The 16338-nt window shown below is 38.7% G+C and overlaps 1 protein-coding gene across 2 annotated transcripts in view; it reads left to right on the forward strand.

The window, feature by feature from the left end:
- Positions 1–16338, forward strand: part of CLTCL1 (clathrin heavy chain like 1) — a 54975-nt gene that overhangs the window by 4543 nt on the left and 34094 nt on the right. For both annotated transcript variants that reach the window (XM_044990355.1, XM_044990356.1), the window contains exons 2-3: positions 9940–10147; positions 15912–16180. In XM_044990355.1, coding sequence (XP_044846290.1) covers positions 9940–10147; positions 15912–16180 — 477 coding nt within the window. The remainder of the gene's footprint in view (positions 1–9939; positions 10148–15911; positions 16181–16338) is intronic.

Here is a 16338-nt window from a genome sequence, read left to right on the forward strand (position 1 = left end):
TAGTAGCTTAAGTTTAACTTTAGATCTGTCAACCTATTGGCTAGTAACAAATACTACTAGAGAACTGAACATCCTCTGGGGAAATAAACTAACCTGATCAGGATGAGCCAACAGAATAGGAAGTAGTGTCCAGTCATTTTTCTGCACTTCATACGAACTGCTTTGGTTTTATGGCATACAATAGCTTTATGATGGAATGGAATGAAATTAACAAAATGGGTTTGTCAATGCTAAGGGCTGAAAAGGTTTTTTTGAATACTACTTACAAAAGAGTGCACACATACTGTGCCTTCACCCAACTCTGTAACAACATGCACCCCTCACATTAAAGTGTAGTGCAAAAGGTGTGGAAGTACAACTAAATAGTTCATGGCACATGCGTAGTCTTCCGAGTAACCCACAAGTTTGCAAGACTTTCCTTTTGGAACCTAACAGTTGCATTTTTGTCTCTAGGTGACAGACTAATCTGATCTACATATAGTGCTATTGTGTGGTTGGTCTCAGCTTTGCCAGTAAGAGACCTCAATCCACGTTATCAAACCCAATGACTATTAAAAGTAATGTTTGGCAGAACACATAGTGACCTAGGAGTGAAATTACAGGTGTTTTGCAAGTTTAACTAGGTATTGGGTAAACTTGATAAATATTTTTGACACCATGATGAGACTGTTTAAACAGATAAGGATGGGAAAAGCATAGTCAAGCACTCCAGCGTAACCTTGTTGCTTTTAGGAACTAATTCTTATTTTTTGCCTACAGTGAAGGTAACTTATATGGGCTAGTTTAGCTCAAATATTTTACATACGTCAAATTAAGCAAGAATAGACTCAACAGATCTAGTCTAAGATGGCGTTTTCCCCTGTCTCTACACTTCATAGCTAAATATCATGTAAGACACCATGTCATGCTGTGTCATGAAGTTAAGTTATGACCCATTTTTTTGGATAAATGTGATTTGCTACTAAACGGTGTCCATCCTGTTTTAGCATAATAGAGGGGAAGTAATATTGAATAAAGGTACTCAGATGACACAGTGACAGCCCTGGAAGTTGTTTTTGTAAGAAGCAGGGAAAAGCTGAGGGAATACAACTCAGCAGGTGAGTTCTTCAAACCTGACATCTCACTACACAAAATAAAATACATAATTTCTCAAATTATTCACAGTTTACAATGAAACTCTAGGCATTCATCTGTAGCTATATCACATTCTAAGACCAAATAGCTGTCTACAGAAACTTAGTGCAGGGTATAGACTTAACCCAGAATTTGACTCTCAACCCCAGCTAACTTGGTTCCCAATTGGCAAGATGGACCATTAAGAGCCTAGTCTAGGATCTGGATTACTTTATGGCATTTATGAAGTCTACCAAGTGGTGCCTTTTGTTGCCTTTTAGCCATGTCAGTTCTGAATTGGTTTTTTTTTTTAAATTTTTTAATGCATGCTGCCTTAGGTGGTAGCATATCGGTGGCATGTGACTGGTACCATATTTTGTAAATGGAATTGTCATAGGGGGAGGAAGTATTAGAGGAAGCTTACCAGGTGAAGAGTAGTGCAAATCACTCAAGAGGAGGGGAGCTAACTTTGTAAATTAGATGCAGAAACTGCCACTATTTGACTGGTATATAATCAGCCTTTTCTTGTCTCTATTAATGTACTTTTCTATAAAATAGGAAGCTGTGTTCTTTACATATAGCAGCTGAACATTTTCTGATGGTCATTACCTCACTAACTTCACCTGAAACACTAAATGCTATGATCAACTTGAGAGGTACACTGTAAAAGATACTCTGTATCTATGATGGGGATGAGGATGGAAGGCTTACATTCTAGAGCTTTTTAAATGTAACTGACTCAAACATGGGCTGATCTTAAGGCTTGTTGCATGTTGACTATATATCACTTCTGAAGCTGCTGAATTTTGCCCTTCTAAAAGAAAGCAATGGAGAATAATCCTAGTGTTATCTAGAATAATTCTGTCCTGCAAGAACTCCTGCAAAAAAAACATGCTCTTTATTAATCAGAGGAACAGTTCTGTTCTAATTACTTCAATATCCCTGAAATGTACATCTGAGTTTGTTTGCTGGTGAAATAAGATTTGCTAGTAGATCAAAATATTGATATTTAGAGAATTAGATTTGGGTGTCCCATGGAAGGACTGGGATTTGCTGAATAAAGCTTACCCTTGTTGTTTGCAACATTATATGGCAAAACATCCCACTTGACCCAAGTGAAGTAAAGTAGCAAACTTGGTACTAGCAGGTAGAAGTTCTTGCATCAATTTATAACAAGTTGCATTTCAGTAGACTGGTCATTTTACAGAAGAGGTTTAGGATTGAATATATAGTGGATTGGAGCCATTGGCAGAATGATGTAGGCTGGCTTGCATTGGGTCTTTTGGCACTATATAAAGGCTGCTCAAATATTCCCAAGCCTATTTAAAAAAAAAAAAGTCCTTTGCCTTCTGCAAAATAGCCTCAGGTTAGGAGTTTCCTTCCCAATTTGAATAGATGTGGAAGCTCTTCTAATTTCAGAACTGAGAAGATTATACCAATCATAACTTTTGTATGTATTTATCTCGTAACAAATTTGTTACGAGATCACTGTCATCACTCCAAAAACAGAACTTCATATAGAAGTTTCACTGCTAATTTTCTACCAGAATACTATCCAAAAGAATAAAGGCAACTTCAGGAAATAGCACACAAGTGTCTTTTTGTGGAGAGTTGACCTGTGCTTCAGTGTAGCATAATTCTGCCTTCAAACTAGCAATTAATGCTAATGTGTCTACTTTTCCAGAGATGCGTGCTCAAAAACAGATATTGATGTACTTTAATACACCAGCTTGTCAAGATGTGACATACAAACATAATCTATTGCTCTTTATTCAGTGGGCCTTGCTGTCCACTGAGGGCTAATCCTAATTTTAAAATAGAACGTTAGGACTGCTGTCAAGACTTCCCATTCATAACAGTGTATTAAAGTCCTAATATCAAATACCTCAAATCTCTGGCCATTCCCATTTGGGTCAATTATGTGCAATTGCACACTTGATTTGCTGATGCTTGCTCCTAGGCTACAATGAGAGCAATGTACTTCACCATCTCTCAGGAGCCAAATGAGCCTACTGTGCTATCTTGCCTCTTATTTAATGTAGTAATTGTTTAATCCATGCTTCATCTTGGCACTCCAGATTTACTTCAGATGGCAGGTAAAAGTGAACTGCAAAGGCTAAACTTTTCTTTACAAATCCAAAAAAGGGATTGCTTATTAACTGCAACTTGTACAGTATTCACCACTGGAGGCACTTGCTGCTGCCACCACCATCACCACAAGATCTTAGAAAATTGAACTGCAAATCTGTGAGGTTATTCTAACAGAGGAGCTGACAAATAGAAACCCTTTACCCCCTTTGTTTATACTATGTGGGGACAGTTCAGCAGTTTAACGATACTGGTATAATCCCTGTGTAAACACACTTATTCCAGTACAATAATTATTTGAGTGTAGTTTAAACCCAAACCCTTTTTGTACTGAAATAAGGGCCTCTACAGAGATTACATTGGCTTAAATTCACACCTTTTTAGGTTAGACTTTTTTCTCCTGTGAAGACAAGACCTGAGAATAGAAATGTAGAACAGAATGGTACTTTTGATAGCTCTCTGAACTGTAGGTTCTTGCTGGCTTCTCTACCAAACTTACCGAGCTCTGAAGGAGGCAACATTAAAATGCTAGTGTTCTAAAAATAACTGCTTATACTCTGCATATTACATACAAATTTTAACTGTTCAGTTGGTATTGTGGACAGCACATAGGGTCAGTTATGACAGGTAGCTTTTGGTGAGTTAGCTGTTCTTCTCATGGGATATAATTTAGCTAGCTAAAGAATAATATGTGGTGGTCGTGGGTGGGTGGAATGCTAGTGAAGAGTCCTAACAGAACATAGTCTCTGCTCTAAGCTTTTTGTATCAGCTTAGTTATAGTAGAACCTCAGAGTTACTACCACCTCAGGAATGGAGGTTTAACACTGAACAAAAGATTCTGTTCGTTTTTTCAAAAGTTGACAACTGAAAAGTTTACCTAGTAACATTTCAAAACTTTATTATACAGAAGAAAAATGCTGCTTATAAACACTTTAATTTAAATGAAACAAGCAGTTTCCTTACCTTGTCCAATTTTTTTAAGCTTTCTCTTTTTTGGTATTTTAACACAGTATTGTGCTTGCTTTTTTGTTTCTGCTGTCTAATTGCATATTTCCAGTACCAAATGAGGGGTGTGGTTGACCAGTCAGTTTGTACCTGAGATTCTACTGTAGTACTGCAGGTGTTGGAGAGATGCAGCTGCCCCTTTAGGCTCTCTCACTACACTGGATGAAGGAGGAAAAGGCTGTAGAAGTACCAAGGTCATACTCTAGACAATACTTTGAAAGCTGTCTAGCATACCTAAAGAAACAGCTTTCCACTCTACCTTGGGATAATGGAAGATTACTTCCACAGTTCTTCCTATGGGTGGGTTGGGGACATGAGGATTACATTCCTAAATGTAATCCTTGGAGAAGAATGGTTTAGACTCTCTTGGGCAGCTAAAGCAAGATAAAATATATGGAAGGGCATTCAAATGAGAACCTTTGGGAAAAGTTCTGGCTTAGACAACTTTATGTTGTGCTTGAAATGATAGACTGACTGTCAGGGTCACTACAAGGCTCTTTAGCATTAAGGTTTGTCAAAGTTTTTTTGATTTCCTGGGTATTTTAACTGTCTTGATCAGTATGCCGGGGGGCAGAAGGTGAAACAAACTTCCAAAAACTGTTTCTAGAGTTGGGTGCAGAATAACTTGACTTTATAGGTCAACTAAACAATGCTTCATAAAATGGGAAAGCTGAGCTGGACAGTCCCAAGCAACCTAATAGCAGAGTGAGCATCAGTTAATCAGACCATGAAACTATTGAAATAATGGGACACTAGCACATGGAACAGGGGAGAACATGTCTGAGTTTCAAATGAAAAGTGATACGGGGGGGTGGGGAGAACTGGACGTCAGAAAGCTGACTTTGAAAAAGTAAGCAAAGTCTTCAGGAGTCTTTATCCTATATCTGAAACAATACTAATGAGTGTTTGAGAAGCTATATAAATGACATCACTGAAGTCTAATCAGGGAGGAGGGTGACATGCTAAAGAAAAGTAAGTCAGGAGGGACTCTTACCTTCTTCGAGAGTATAAGTGGGGTAAATAGCTTTTGGGTTTTTTCTCTACTTCTAATTTAATAGTCTCTCAACAAGATTCTTGATAAGACTAAAATGAAAACTGGCCTGCTAAAATACCTAGGAAGCAGAATATCCTGGGTAAATAAAGAAGGGACAGATTTAGCAGTAGTTCACTGCTATCTCTACTGTAAAGGGGATGCTGGTCAGAAGAGGCTGTTCCTTATTGCTAGGTAGTAAGTATATAAAGAGTAGATATACAATGGACAAAATACCAGATAAGGGCCTCCTGGCCTCTTTTGAGAAGAGTAGACATTTTATATTTAAGTTCTAAAACCTCAATTGGATTCCTAAGCACTGTAAAATATCAATGACTTGATGTATAAGTGAACAGTAATGTCACAGGATACAAAGCAAATATCAAGAGGATGGGAAGAAGGGGATTATAGGGGACATGAAGTTCAGTGCTGGTTTACTACTACAGTGAACATTGTAGAAGTAAGAAATGAAGTCCAAGCAAAACAGGTTCTTCCCCTCCTTTTTAAAGCTGACACCTGGCTTGGCCTGAACCCTTCTGGTATGGCTCAATATGGAGGCTTGAGGTAAAATGCCCAAGAGAATATACACTATTACTTCCAAATAAGCGTATATGTCTTGGAGATTCTCTGTATGTACAAATAGCCAGTTTCATAATCTACATGATGGCTAAACTATAAATGAGGGAAGTGCTTAACTGGATATTTATGTAGAATGACAAATGATTCCTTCCCTCCCACTCCTTATACACTAGGGGAGCACAGTCCCATGTCAGAGCATGTGACTAGGAGCAGAACTCCTGAGTCCGAATCCCTGCCTTGTGTTCACTTGTAGCCTTGGGCAAGTTATGTAACTTCACTGCTTATTAAATGTTCTTTAATAAGAACATTGTATATCTACTCTTTACACTCCATGTACTTCAAACACCACTTCTTACAATAACCCTTTGAAGTATTATGTGAATTGGAAATATAAAATTCAGATAGTTAATGCTATAAATCTCTACTACAGGTAGCAAATGGCCTTGGCATATTACACTGGGGGCTTATTGTAAATGGCAGTCTTGTACTTGGCAAAGTATACTGACTGCATACACAGTTAGAACTCTTATCAAAACTCATCATTCAGAATCCTGAAATCTGACTTTAGCATAAAATTTATGTATTCATTAAAGTATCTACTTTCACAGCTCTTAACTTCCGAAACTACTTCCAGTGCTTAAACACGGCATGAACACCTTTTTGAATGACCCACAATGCACATGTTGGTTTGTTACCTGGACGTATTTAGATATTATGCTTTCATGTACCACATGGTATGTGGGAGGGTCCTTCCTTGAATTGTCACTAGTAACATTTTGTCTCGGTGACTTCCCAGATGTCTTCACACCTGTTTGCTTTCTGCTTTACATCTTCAGTCTTTTTGAAGCAAACATGGGTCTGTCAGGACTAGCCCAGAATTACAGCAGTGCATTTCAGCATTGCATTAGTAACAATTTAATAATAGGGAGTACAGAAGTGATGCCTGAGGCATCTTTAGAGATCTCAGCTAAGAGGACTGGACCATCAACAACAAATGTAATATGTTATCAATTACATACCTAATGTATGGCTTAGTGAGTGTCTCACTTCAGTTGTAGCCAGCTCTGATCAACCAGATAAAAACACATTTAATAGCATGTACATGACACCAACAGTATGACCTGTTCTTTGCCTTGGTGACTTTAGTCTCACCTTTAAAAGCACTGCTGGAATGGATTGGAATAATGTCAGTTGTGATGTCCCTGGTGTTTTGGCTCTAGGACAGTTTTTTTTAATTCACTTCTAGTACAATCAGAATGGGGTGTTAGTGTCACTCTCAGTCAGTCAGAAAGGGAATCATTGCTAATCTCTTACGCTTCAACTAAACTAATATAAGATTCAAAAACTCCATAAGCGAAGCTACTAGTTGAGACAATGAGGCTTGCAGTTTGCTACACGTAGAAGCATTTGGCTCTGTATCTGAATTTGACTATTTACATATTCATGAAAATTAGAATTTGCTTAAGGCTACCTCTCCCAAAAAAAGCCTCTGAAGTTTAAAAAACAAAAACAAAAAAACAGAAGGAATCAAATTCTAAACTAACCCCAAAGGGCTAAAATCTACAGGAGATGTTTCAAGTTTATAGTAATCAGAGTCATTAGACTGAGAACCATAAAAGGAATATTAAATATAGTATCAAAATGGCTCCTTTCCACCATGACTTATAAACATTATTTCTAGGTAATGCTTTCTGCTCTGCTTGGACAACTGCTGAAATTGGAATTTCTTTAACCAAGCCATCACTAGTTCTTGGCTCCCAGCCTCTAGGTTCAACTTTTTAAGTAGAAGATAGACAACCTATCTAGAGATGACAGAAGATCTTAAGTTATGTACTTTAGTTGAGTGATAGGAGACTAAGTAGCATGGCGATTAATTTGTATGTAAATCAAGTAACTGACCAGAATGACTGCAGTTATTGCTTTTCTGGATTTGATTCTTTCCCCAGTGGAGGTTTTTATGGATGTTCTCAAACTAAACCAGAGCTGGGCATAACTGAATTTCAGTGACACAAGCAGTTGTCACCTGTGTTTAGCAACTTAACTTCAGAGCCTGGCTATAAGCTTTTTCATGCTAATACTTGCCTAAAAATTAATGGGGGGGGCGCAGCGGAAGTGAGCAGCTGTTCCTTTCTTCAGACTTAGGGTATGTCTACACTACTTGGTGGGCAGTGATTGATCCAGCGGGGGTTGATTTATCGCATCTAGTCTAGACGTGATAAATCAATACACACACCCCACGCTCTTCTGTCAACTCCTGTACTCCTCCACTGCGAGAGGTGCAGGCAGAGTCAACAGGGAAGGGCAGCAATCGACTCACCGCAGTGAAGACACGGCAGTGCGTAGGTCTTAGTATGTTGACTTCAGCTATGTTCATGTAGCTGAAGTTGCATAACTTAAATCGGTTCCCCCCTGCAGTGTAGACCAGGCCTTAGACTAGGATTTTCCTGAAGCACACAGGTCTTGCCCCAGACACGGTCCATTGATTGAAAGTGGTTCAGTCTTGCCCAGATACAGTGCAGTTCCAAGTGCATTATTCAGTCTAGGTTGAAATAGGAGTGCTGAGACTTCTAATTCCCTTAGGGCTAGTCTACACTTACCAGCCGGGTCGGCGCGGTGAGTTCGACTTCTTGGAGTTCGAACTATCGCATCTAATCTGGACGTGATAGTTCGAACTCCGGAAGCGCCGCGGTCGACTCCGCCACCGCCGTTTGCAGTGGTGGAGTACTGGAGTCGACCTTGGAGCCGCGGACTTCGATTCCGCGGCGTCTGGACGGGTAAGTAGTTCGAACTAGGGTACTTTGAATTTGGCTACGCTATTCACGTAGCTGAATTTACATACCCTAGTTCGACCCCGCTTCTTAGTGTGGACCAGCCCTTAGATTATTCAGTGATTTGGGGGGGGGGGGAATTTGAGTGATCTCTAACTCCAGTTGAAACTTCCCTTTGGCTTAATCCTGTTCTTGTACTACCTTGTATCTTTATCACTCTAAAGCTCCACTTGGAATATTCAGTAATTTGTATTATCTCCTTTGCTTGTTGAGAAGTCTCTCTCTCTCTCCCTCCCTCCAATTCATCTTCTGTTGCTCTTCTCAGCACCTTCATATTTGTCATTCTGGTAACAAGGAGCCTAGTACCAAAGATAGTATTCCAGGAAAAGACTCTAAAGCTACATGATGGCTCTCTTCCAGTAGGAACTTTACTCGTCATACTAATGTTACTTCCTTGATACAGGCTAGTCCCCAAAATCTAGTCAAGGATGGACCTTCTGTACACAAGAGTATTGCATTACTAGCTCTGTTATCAAGCTGCTAGTAGAAGCTCTCCATTAACTAGGCTGTATCCTACTTTAATGCCTATAGCTTATAGGTGAGACTGCATCATCTTAACTAGCATTTTATCCCAGTTTATAAATCATGAACTAAGACCATGCAACTTGACACCTGGTGTAGCTGCTTCTGTTCTTTTGTTGGAGTTGCTCTGTTTTGGACTTTGATAGGTATAGAATTCTATATAAATAAGAGAATGAGACAAGGTAGGTGGAGGTATCTTTTATTGGGCCAACTTCTGTTGGTGGAATTACAAGCTTTTGGGCTAAACAGAGCTCTTCAGGTCTAGGGAAGGAAGTAGTGTGTCTGAGTATTGTATTGGAGAATGTCAGACATGGTACACTGACAAATACCTATGGCACAATCATAGTCCAATTAAAAATACTGAGCTATTACTACCAAACATCTGGTGCCTTGGTTCATATTATCCAATAGAACTGTTCATAAAACAACAATGTCTGAGAAAATCCCAACATCTCAATCTTTTTATCTCAAATTGGGATGGAAAAAATCAAAATAGCAAAAACAGTGAAACAAATTTAGACTACTCATATTTTAAAAAATCCTTTTGAAGTGAGGTTTGGTCAGTCTTTTCCCAGTGGAAGACCTAACAAAACCACACTTTCTACTGGGGATGCTCTTCAACCTGCTATAACCAGTGTTCTATTTGTTTAGTTTGTGCTTGCATTCAGATTATTTGAGTAAGGAGAAATGCCTCACTTCCAGAGAAGCTTATAGAAGCCATCAACTTATTAAACAAGTAGTTGTCAAAGCATAAACAACTTTCTTTTTGTTTAGCTCCAAAACCTGGGAATTAACCCAGCGAACATTGGATTCAGCACCCTAACAATGGAATCTGATAAATTCATCTGCATCAGAGAGAAAGTAGGGGAACAAGCACAGGTCGTGATAATTGATATGAGTGATCCAACTACACCCATCAGACGTCCAATTTCTGCAGAAAGTGCAATCATGAATCCTGCTTCTAAAGTCATCGCTCTGAAAGGTGAGTTGATGCTGTTTTCAGTAATATCTAACATGCAACCAAACATATGGCAACATTCAGCCAAAAGGCAGCTCTGAGTCTGTAGTTAAACTTACTTTTACGCAGGACTTGAGTTTCTCATAAGTTTCTTGACTGTATGGTCTTGGTTATAATATCCACTCTTTGTTTTGGATTTAAGAGGTTGAGCTAAGCTTGTGTACAGAGTGGTAGTAAGCCAAACCCCTGTAGAAATGCATGACTGCATTCCATCCTGAAACTGGGAGGGCATTGGATATGGAGAGTCCGTAAACTTTAGACTCTCCTATTTAAACAAATTTGCTGAAAAGGTCTTTGAAAAGACTTAAGTGCCAAGATCAGCATGCTGAGAACTTTTCAGAACATGTATAGAGAACACATCAGACTACTGTTGCAGGGTAATAAATGTGAGCATGAAGGCCACTGTACAGCTTCTTAAAATGTAATCTATAAGTATTTTCTATTTAGACTTAATGTGTCTGGAAAGATGTTAATGTTAAAGTCACATAAGGACAGCCAGTAGCTTATTGTAAGCTGAAATATTTGTCTAAATAGACGTTTTATACTTAAAAGTTGGCAGAAGTCACAAGACTTAAAGTGGAAATTGTCTCTGGTGCAAAAACTTTTGAATGCAGCATATACAATAAACACTTGGAAAAGGGTTTTTTGTGATAACTTTAAGCTAGTTAAGTTGCTTTTGGCTTTCTGGGTACCATTTCATGAGCTACTTGAGCACCATGGAATAAAGGCTTCCCAGCATTTCAGAAAAGCAGAATAACTTGCAAGCTAGTTGGTGTTTAATCTTGAAAGAAATGCTTCACTCTGTTACTGACTGTGTACTTTTCTTCCTGCATTCTTGTCTTAAACAGATGGTGAGTTAACTTGTCCTGACATTTCATGTTTTAGTGGTACAAAATGGTCTAATCTCATAAAAAGTACTGAAATATTTACAAATAGCCATTTGCTATCCTTTTTACTTTACAGCTAATTGGGAATTTGAATCCTGAACTTAGTAACTGTAGCGAGAAGAAAACCTTCTCCCTTTATTGATGTGCTATTGACCATTTGGTTGCTTTGACTATTGACTGTACCAACTAAAGACAATATTAATATATGTAATTATAGTACAGTTGATAGACAAAACTGAGTTGCAATACTTTTATGAGAGACCTTTGCTAGCATGATGTCTTGTGTGCCAGTCATTTCTGCCTAAATGTGCTATTTAGTCTGAGAAGTCATGGTGATATTATCTAGGGGTCCAAGAAAACTGTCTAAAATCCAGTTTTGAAAACTGGAATAGTTCTATCAGCCTAGACTTGAGGTCAAGGCTTTTTTAGTAAATAAACAATCAATGTTTTGATTCCAACTCAAATTGTATTTCAGCTGTTGCATGCATTTCCTTCAGACTACTATGAACAGCCTCCGTGTATGAGAGGTGGGCAGAGGTGCTGAACAATACACTTAATCTCTTAATTGGTATTCCCTTGAGGTTCAGTACCACAGTGATTGGCATCTACTCTCCTTAATCATAGTCTTGGACCCCCTGTAAAGCAACCTGTTGGCAAGGAAAGTGCATTCTGTGTACTAGTAAAACTTCATCCAGCACTTAAATGGAAAACTGTTAGCCTGCCCTGATCTGAAACTAACCTACTAACTAGAAAATGGGTTTAGTGTCATCCAGCTTCTAACAATGTAGCTTTATTTTTACCAACATTAGATTTAGTCAAAAGCAATATTGTCCTGCTACTGCAGTGTGAATGAGCTAATGTAGTCTTCCCAGAGATTTCATTAGACAATCTGTGATGTCAGTGTACTAAATAAAAATGTTTATCAAGGTCCCACAAACCTGTGGGGTGACACAGGAGATGCAGTATCTCCAGAATGGATGTGGGTAAAAGCGGGGGACTAGAGGCGTTTAAAGACCAGGGAGACTGTCACTTGCTTAGCTATCCTTGGACAATGGTACATAAATTATGGAATTATAACAATGTGACTTTCTTTCATAAAAATACAGTTTCCCAAAAATGTTGACTAGATCAGACTCTCTAGCATTTAATACTTGGCTGCCTGGCTAAAGGGTGGAGCAAGCCAAACTTTCCCTGCTGATGGATTGTGAAGACAGCAGTGTAAGCTGTTACATACTGTGCCTTTTTAAAAAAAGTATGTACCATGACTGAGTTGCTCACTAATGCTCAAATTATGAGCAACAGAATGTACAATCTGAATCTCCAATGGGAAATATATTTCTAAAATTAACTATTATGGGGTGTGGTATACATGCATAAAAATTGCATTTCTGGATTGCATGTAGCATTCCCCTAGTGTTCCAAGTATGACACTGTTTTTGTCCTTGTACCCATGTATTTCTTTCTCTTGCTATGTTCTGTACTACAAAAGCACAAAGCAAGTGGGGAATTCAGTGTTTTCAGACCACATTTCCATACATAATCATGGGAATGTAAAAATGCAATTTCATGCTCTAGTCTTAAAGAAATTTTACATTCTTCCATCTCTAGTAGAGAACTTTTCCTATAAGTAGACTAAGGAAATTCAGACTTGCATTGAAAGTGCAACTGAATTCCAGTGTGGCTTTTTGTTTGTTTTTAAATCGCTTAATGTTTAAAACTTGAGTTTGGGCCTAATCCTTTTGAGGATACTATCGGTTGCAAGTCTTAGAAAAGTAAGCTAATGGGATATTAGGGTAGAAGATCAAAAAATCTTGTGGTGACACTTGCCTCTACCCTAACTCCTTATAGCAGAACATTAACCATTCCAATAGATGTTACTTGGGTAATAGATGAAAACTATAATACCATACTACAATCTGCCCCTTAATGCAGTGCTGGACATGAGAGAGCTCTCCTAAACAAGTTTGTTACCCAGTGATTAGGGTCTGTGAAAGAGAACTATACTGTAGGTCTGAATTTTATTTTAAGAAATACTATGCTTGCCACTGCTCATCTTCTAGAAGCAATTCTAACTACTGTGCTCTAACATTTGAAACAGTACTTGTTTTAGAAGTGCAGACTACTCAGGTAATTGATCATCAGAGCCAGGGATTAATTACCTGAGTAGTCTGCACTTCTAAAACAAGTACTGTTTCAAATGTTAGATCACAGTAGTTAGAATTGCTTCTAGAAGTAGACATTAAATATACACTTTAGGCATAGCTGATCCAGATCCTCCATTCTGAAATAGTGATGCCAGGATGACTTGAGCTGCAGACTTAAAAGCCCAGACGACAGTCTGGGTGTCCTTCCTTTATATACATGATTCATAAAGACTCTATGATCAAAATTAGCTTGCCTTAATCCTGCTGATATCTTCAGTTGAGGCTATAGCAATTCATAAGTCTCTGTAGCCCTCCTAAATGTGAAACTAAAATTTCCAGAGGGGGCTGGTGAGAGTAGGATGCTTTCATAATCACTTAGCAGCTTCTGCCAGGGGAGGTCTCTAACATGCATATACAGAAGATAATGTAGCAGTGTCCTGCTTCTTGAAGTCTCTGTAACCATATGGCTTCTGATATCTTCAGTGATATAGTTACTTAAGCTAACTCCATCTTAGTGTCATGTGTAGGCCTTTTAGTATGTAGCTATGCAGAAGACTTTGAAACAAATCTTCAAGCTTTGTAGTGTAAAGTTAGGGCAAGTCTTTCTGGGTAATGCCTTGTTTGACAATATTCTTTCAAACTCCTTCCCTTCTAGATGCTTGGGGTGCTTTGTCAATTATAAGCTGCCATTTGTTTAATGTGTTTTCTGGAATCTTCTGAGTATCTTCTTCATTAAAGGGAAGTCCACTTTACCCTTTTTGGGAAAAATAACTCAACCAGTTAAACTATAACTGCTAGTTTCTGGATAGTCCTACCTGGTAATCTGTTCCCAAGAGACCCACACTCATGCAATAATCATATCTTAGACAATGCTGTCTTGGCTCCAGGATGCAGTTGACTCTTTCCCACCTCACATATAAAAGGAAAATCTCTACTTAAATGACTGACTGTTTTAATTCCTAATGGCCTAGCCTGACTTGCAGTGGTTAGATATGATTATGGAGCTGCAAGCTGATTCCCATTCCAATAAGAGGGTTAGTAATATTTAACTATGATATTAGCTAGTAGGCAGCAATTAAAACAATGTGAAATTAATTCTCATCTGGCTTTTCTTGGATGAAAGGAATGAAGTTAAAACTAAGCTTACAGGGCTTCTGCATGGAAGGTAGCAAGGCATTTTCATAAAAATCAAAGCCCTTCCCTATCTATTCAGCATGGTAAATTTATCCCTTGAAATCTTGTCCTCTAAACTGGCAATGGTTTTTTTGGTTTTTTTTTTTTTGTTCTTGGTGGAAGCTAAAATATTTGCATTCTAAACTGCTAATTGCAGCCCATCCAACTATTGTGCTCTCTAAGGCCTGGTCTACACTGAGGGGGATCGATCTAAGTTACTCAACTTCATCTACGTGAATAACATGGCTGAAGTCGACGTACTTAGATCTACTTACCGCAGTGTCTTCACTGCAGTAGGTCAACTGCTGATGCTCCCCTGTCAACTCCACCTATGCTTTTCACTCCAGTGGAGTACTGGAGGCAAGGGGAGAGTGCTTGGTCAGTTTATCGCATCTTCACTAGACATGGTAAATCAACCCCTGGAGTGATCAGTTGCTTCAGAGGTAAATGTAGACATGCCCTTATAAACAACAGATACTTTTGCAGAGGCAGCTCTGCTCCATAAACAAGGGAAGATGTAAGTGACTACAGAACCTGTAACTTTTCCTTTTAAGTGGGAATATGGACAGACACTAATGTAGCATATAAATTGGAGGAACTGGGTATATTTAATTAGACCATTTAAATGGCACGTGGAGAGCCTGTCTAGCTTGTTTTAAAGTAAGATTCCTTTGAAGCAGATGCAGCAAAGAATCCTGTGGCACCTTATAGACTAACAGACGTTTTGCAGCATGAGCTTTCGTGGGTGAATACCCACTTCTTCGGATGCAAGCAGTGGCTGACACTACTGTAAACTTTGAACTTTCCAAACGTCAGCTAACAAATACCAAAATAAGCAGAGGCATGCTGACTGGAATGCTGTACAAACTTTCACTAGAGATTATGAAGTATGACCTATATCTTTGATCTGTAATTTTACTATTGAACCACTTATCAAGATAGTCAGCTTGATATGCCAGTGCTACTTACTCACTGATTATTATACTACACTCAAAAGGAAATGCGCGCACACAAAGGGGTGTAACTTCGTATCTGTGTAGCTGTAGGCACTTGACTATAGTTTAATCTTGATGAGGCAGTTACTTTTGTCTTGGAGTAAAGTGTTATCTGATCAGCCCAGTCTTACCTCATAAGTCAGGACTTGTCTGTCTCCATTGACTCCCTTCTCTAGGACCCAATAAAGAGGAAACTTTTTTTTATATTTAATGCATGTTAAATAGTGTAAAACATGTTGCCATGAAGTGTTTATTGCCTGTGCAGAAATTAATGTTAAATCTGTGTGGTACAGCATATGTTACAAGGTCATTGAAATGGCCTAAGCTGTAGCTGAAGTCATTCTGTTCGTTAAGTTGCTGTAGTTTTGCCCTATCTTTGTTCTACTCATCTTTATTGGAATGTTTAAACTGGAAAACTAGCTTATTGCAGCTAAATGTTCTAAGCATGCCTCCCAATACATGCAAATTATAAGGCTGATTATAATTTAATGTCCAGAGGTCTGTGATTCTTTTGTATCTCCCACACCAGCAGGGAAGACACTTCAGATCTTTAACATTGAAATGAAAAGTAAAATGAAAGCCCATACTATGGCAGAGGAAGTGATCTTCTGGAAGTGGATATCAGTAAACACAGTTGCCTTGGTGACAGAGACAGCCGTCTTTCATTGGAGCATGGAGGGAGAATCTCAGCCTCAAAAGATGTTTGACAGGCATGCTAGTCTTGCAGGCTGCCAAATCATCAATTACAGGACAGATGAACACCAAAAATGGCTACTCCTAATAGGAATTTCAGCCCAGGTAAGGGACTCTTCAGAATAGTATACAGGAAAAGTGCATTCATATTGCAGGTATAAATCTGAGGACAGTGCAGGAAAATAGGACAAAGCACTTGTTTTCATTTCACACTGACACTAGTTCCTTCTGTTTAACAAAACTTAACCCTTATTTCAAGAGTG

Source organism: Mauremys mutica, chromosome 16, assembly GCF_020497125.1.
Source record: "Mauremys mutica isolate MM-2020 ecotype Southern chromosome 16, ASM2049712v1, whole genome shotgun sequence".
In the NCBI taxonomy this organism is placed as follows: domain Eukaryota; kingdom Metazoa; phylum Chordata; order Testudines; family Geoemydidae; genus Mauremys; species Mauremys mutica.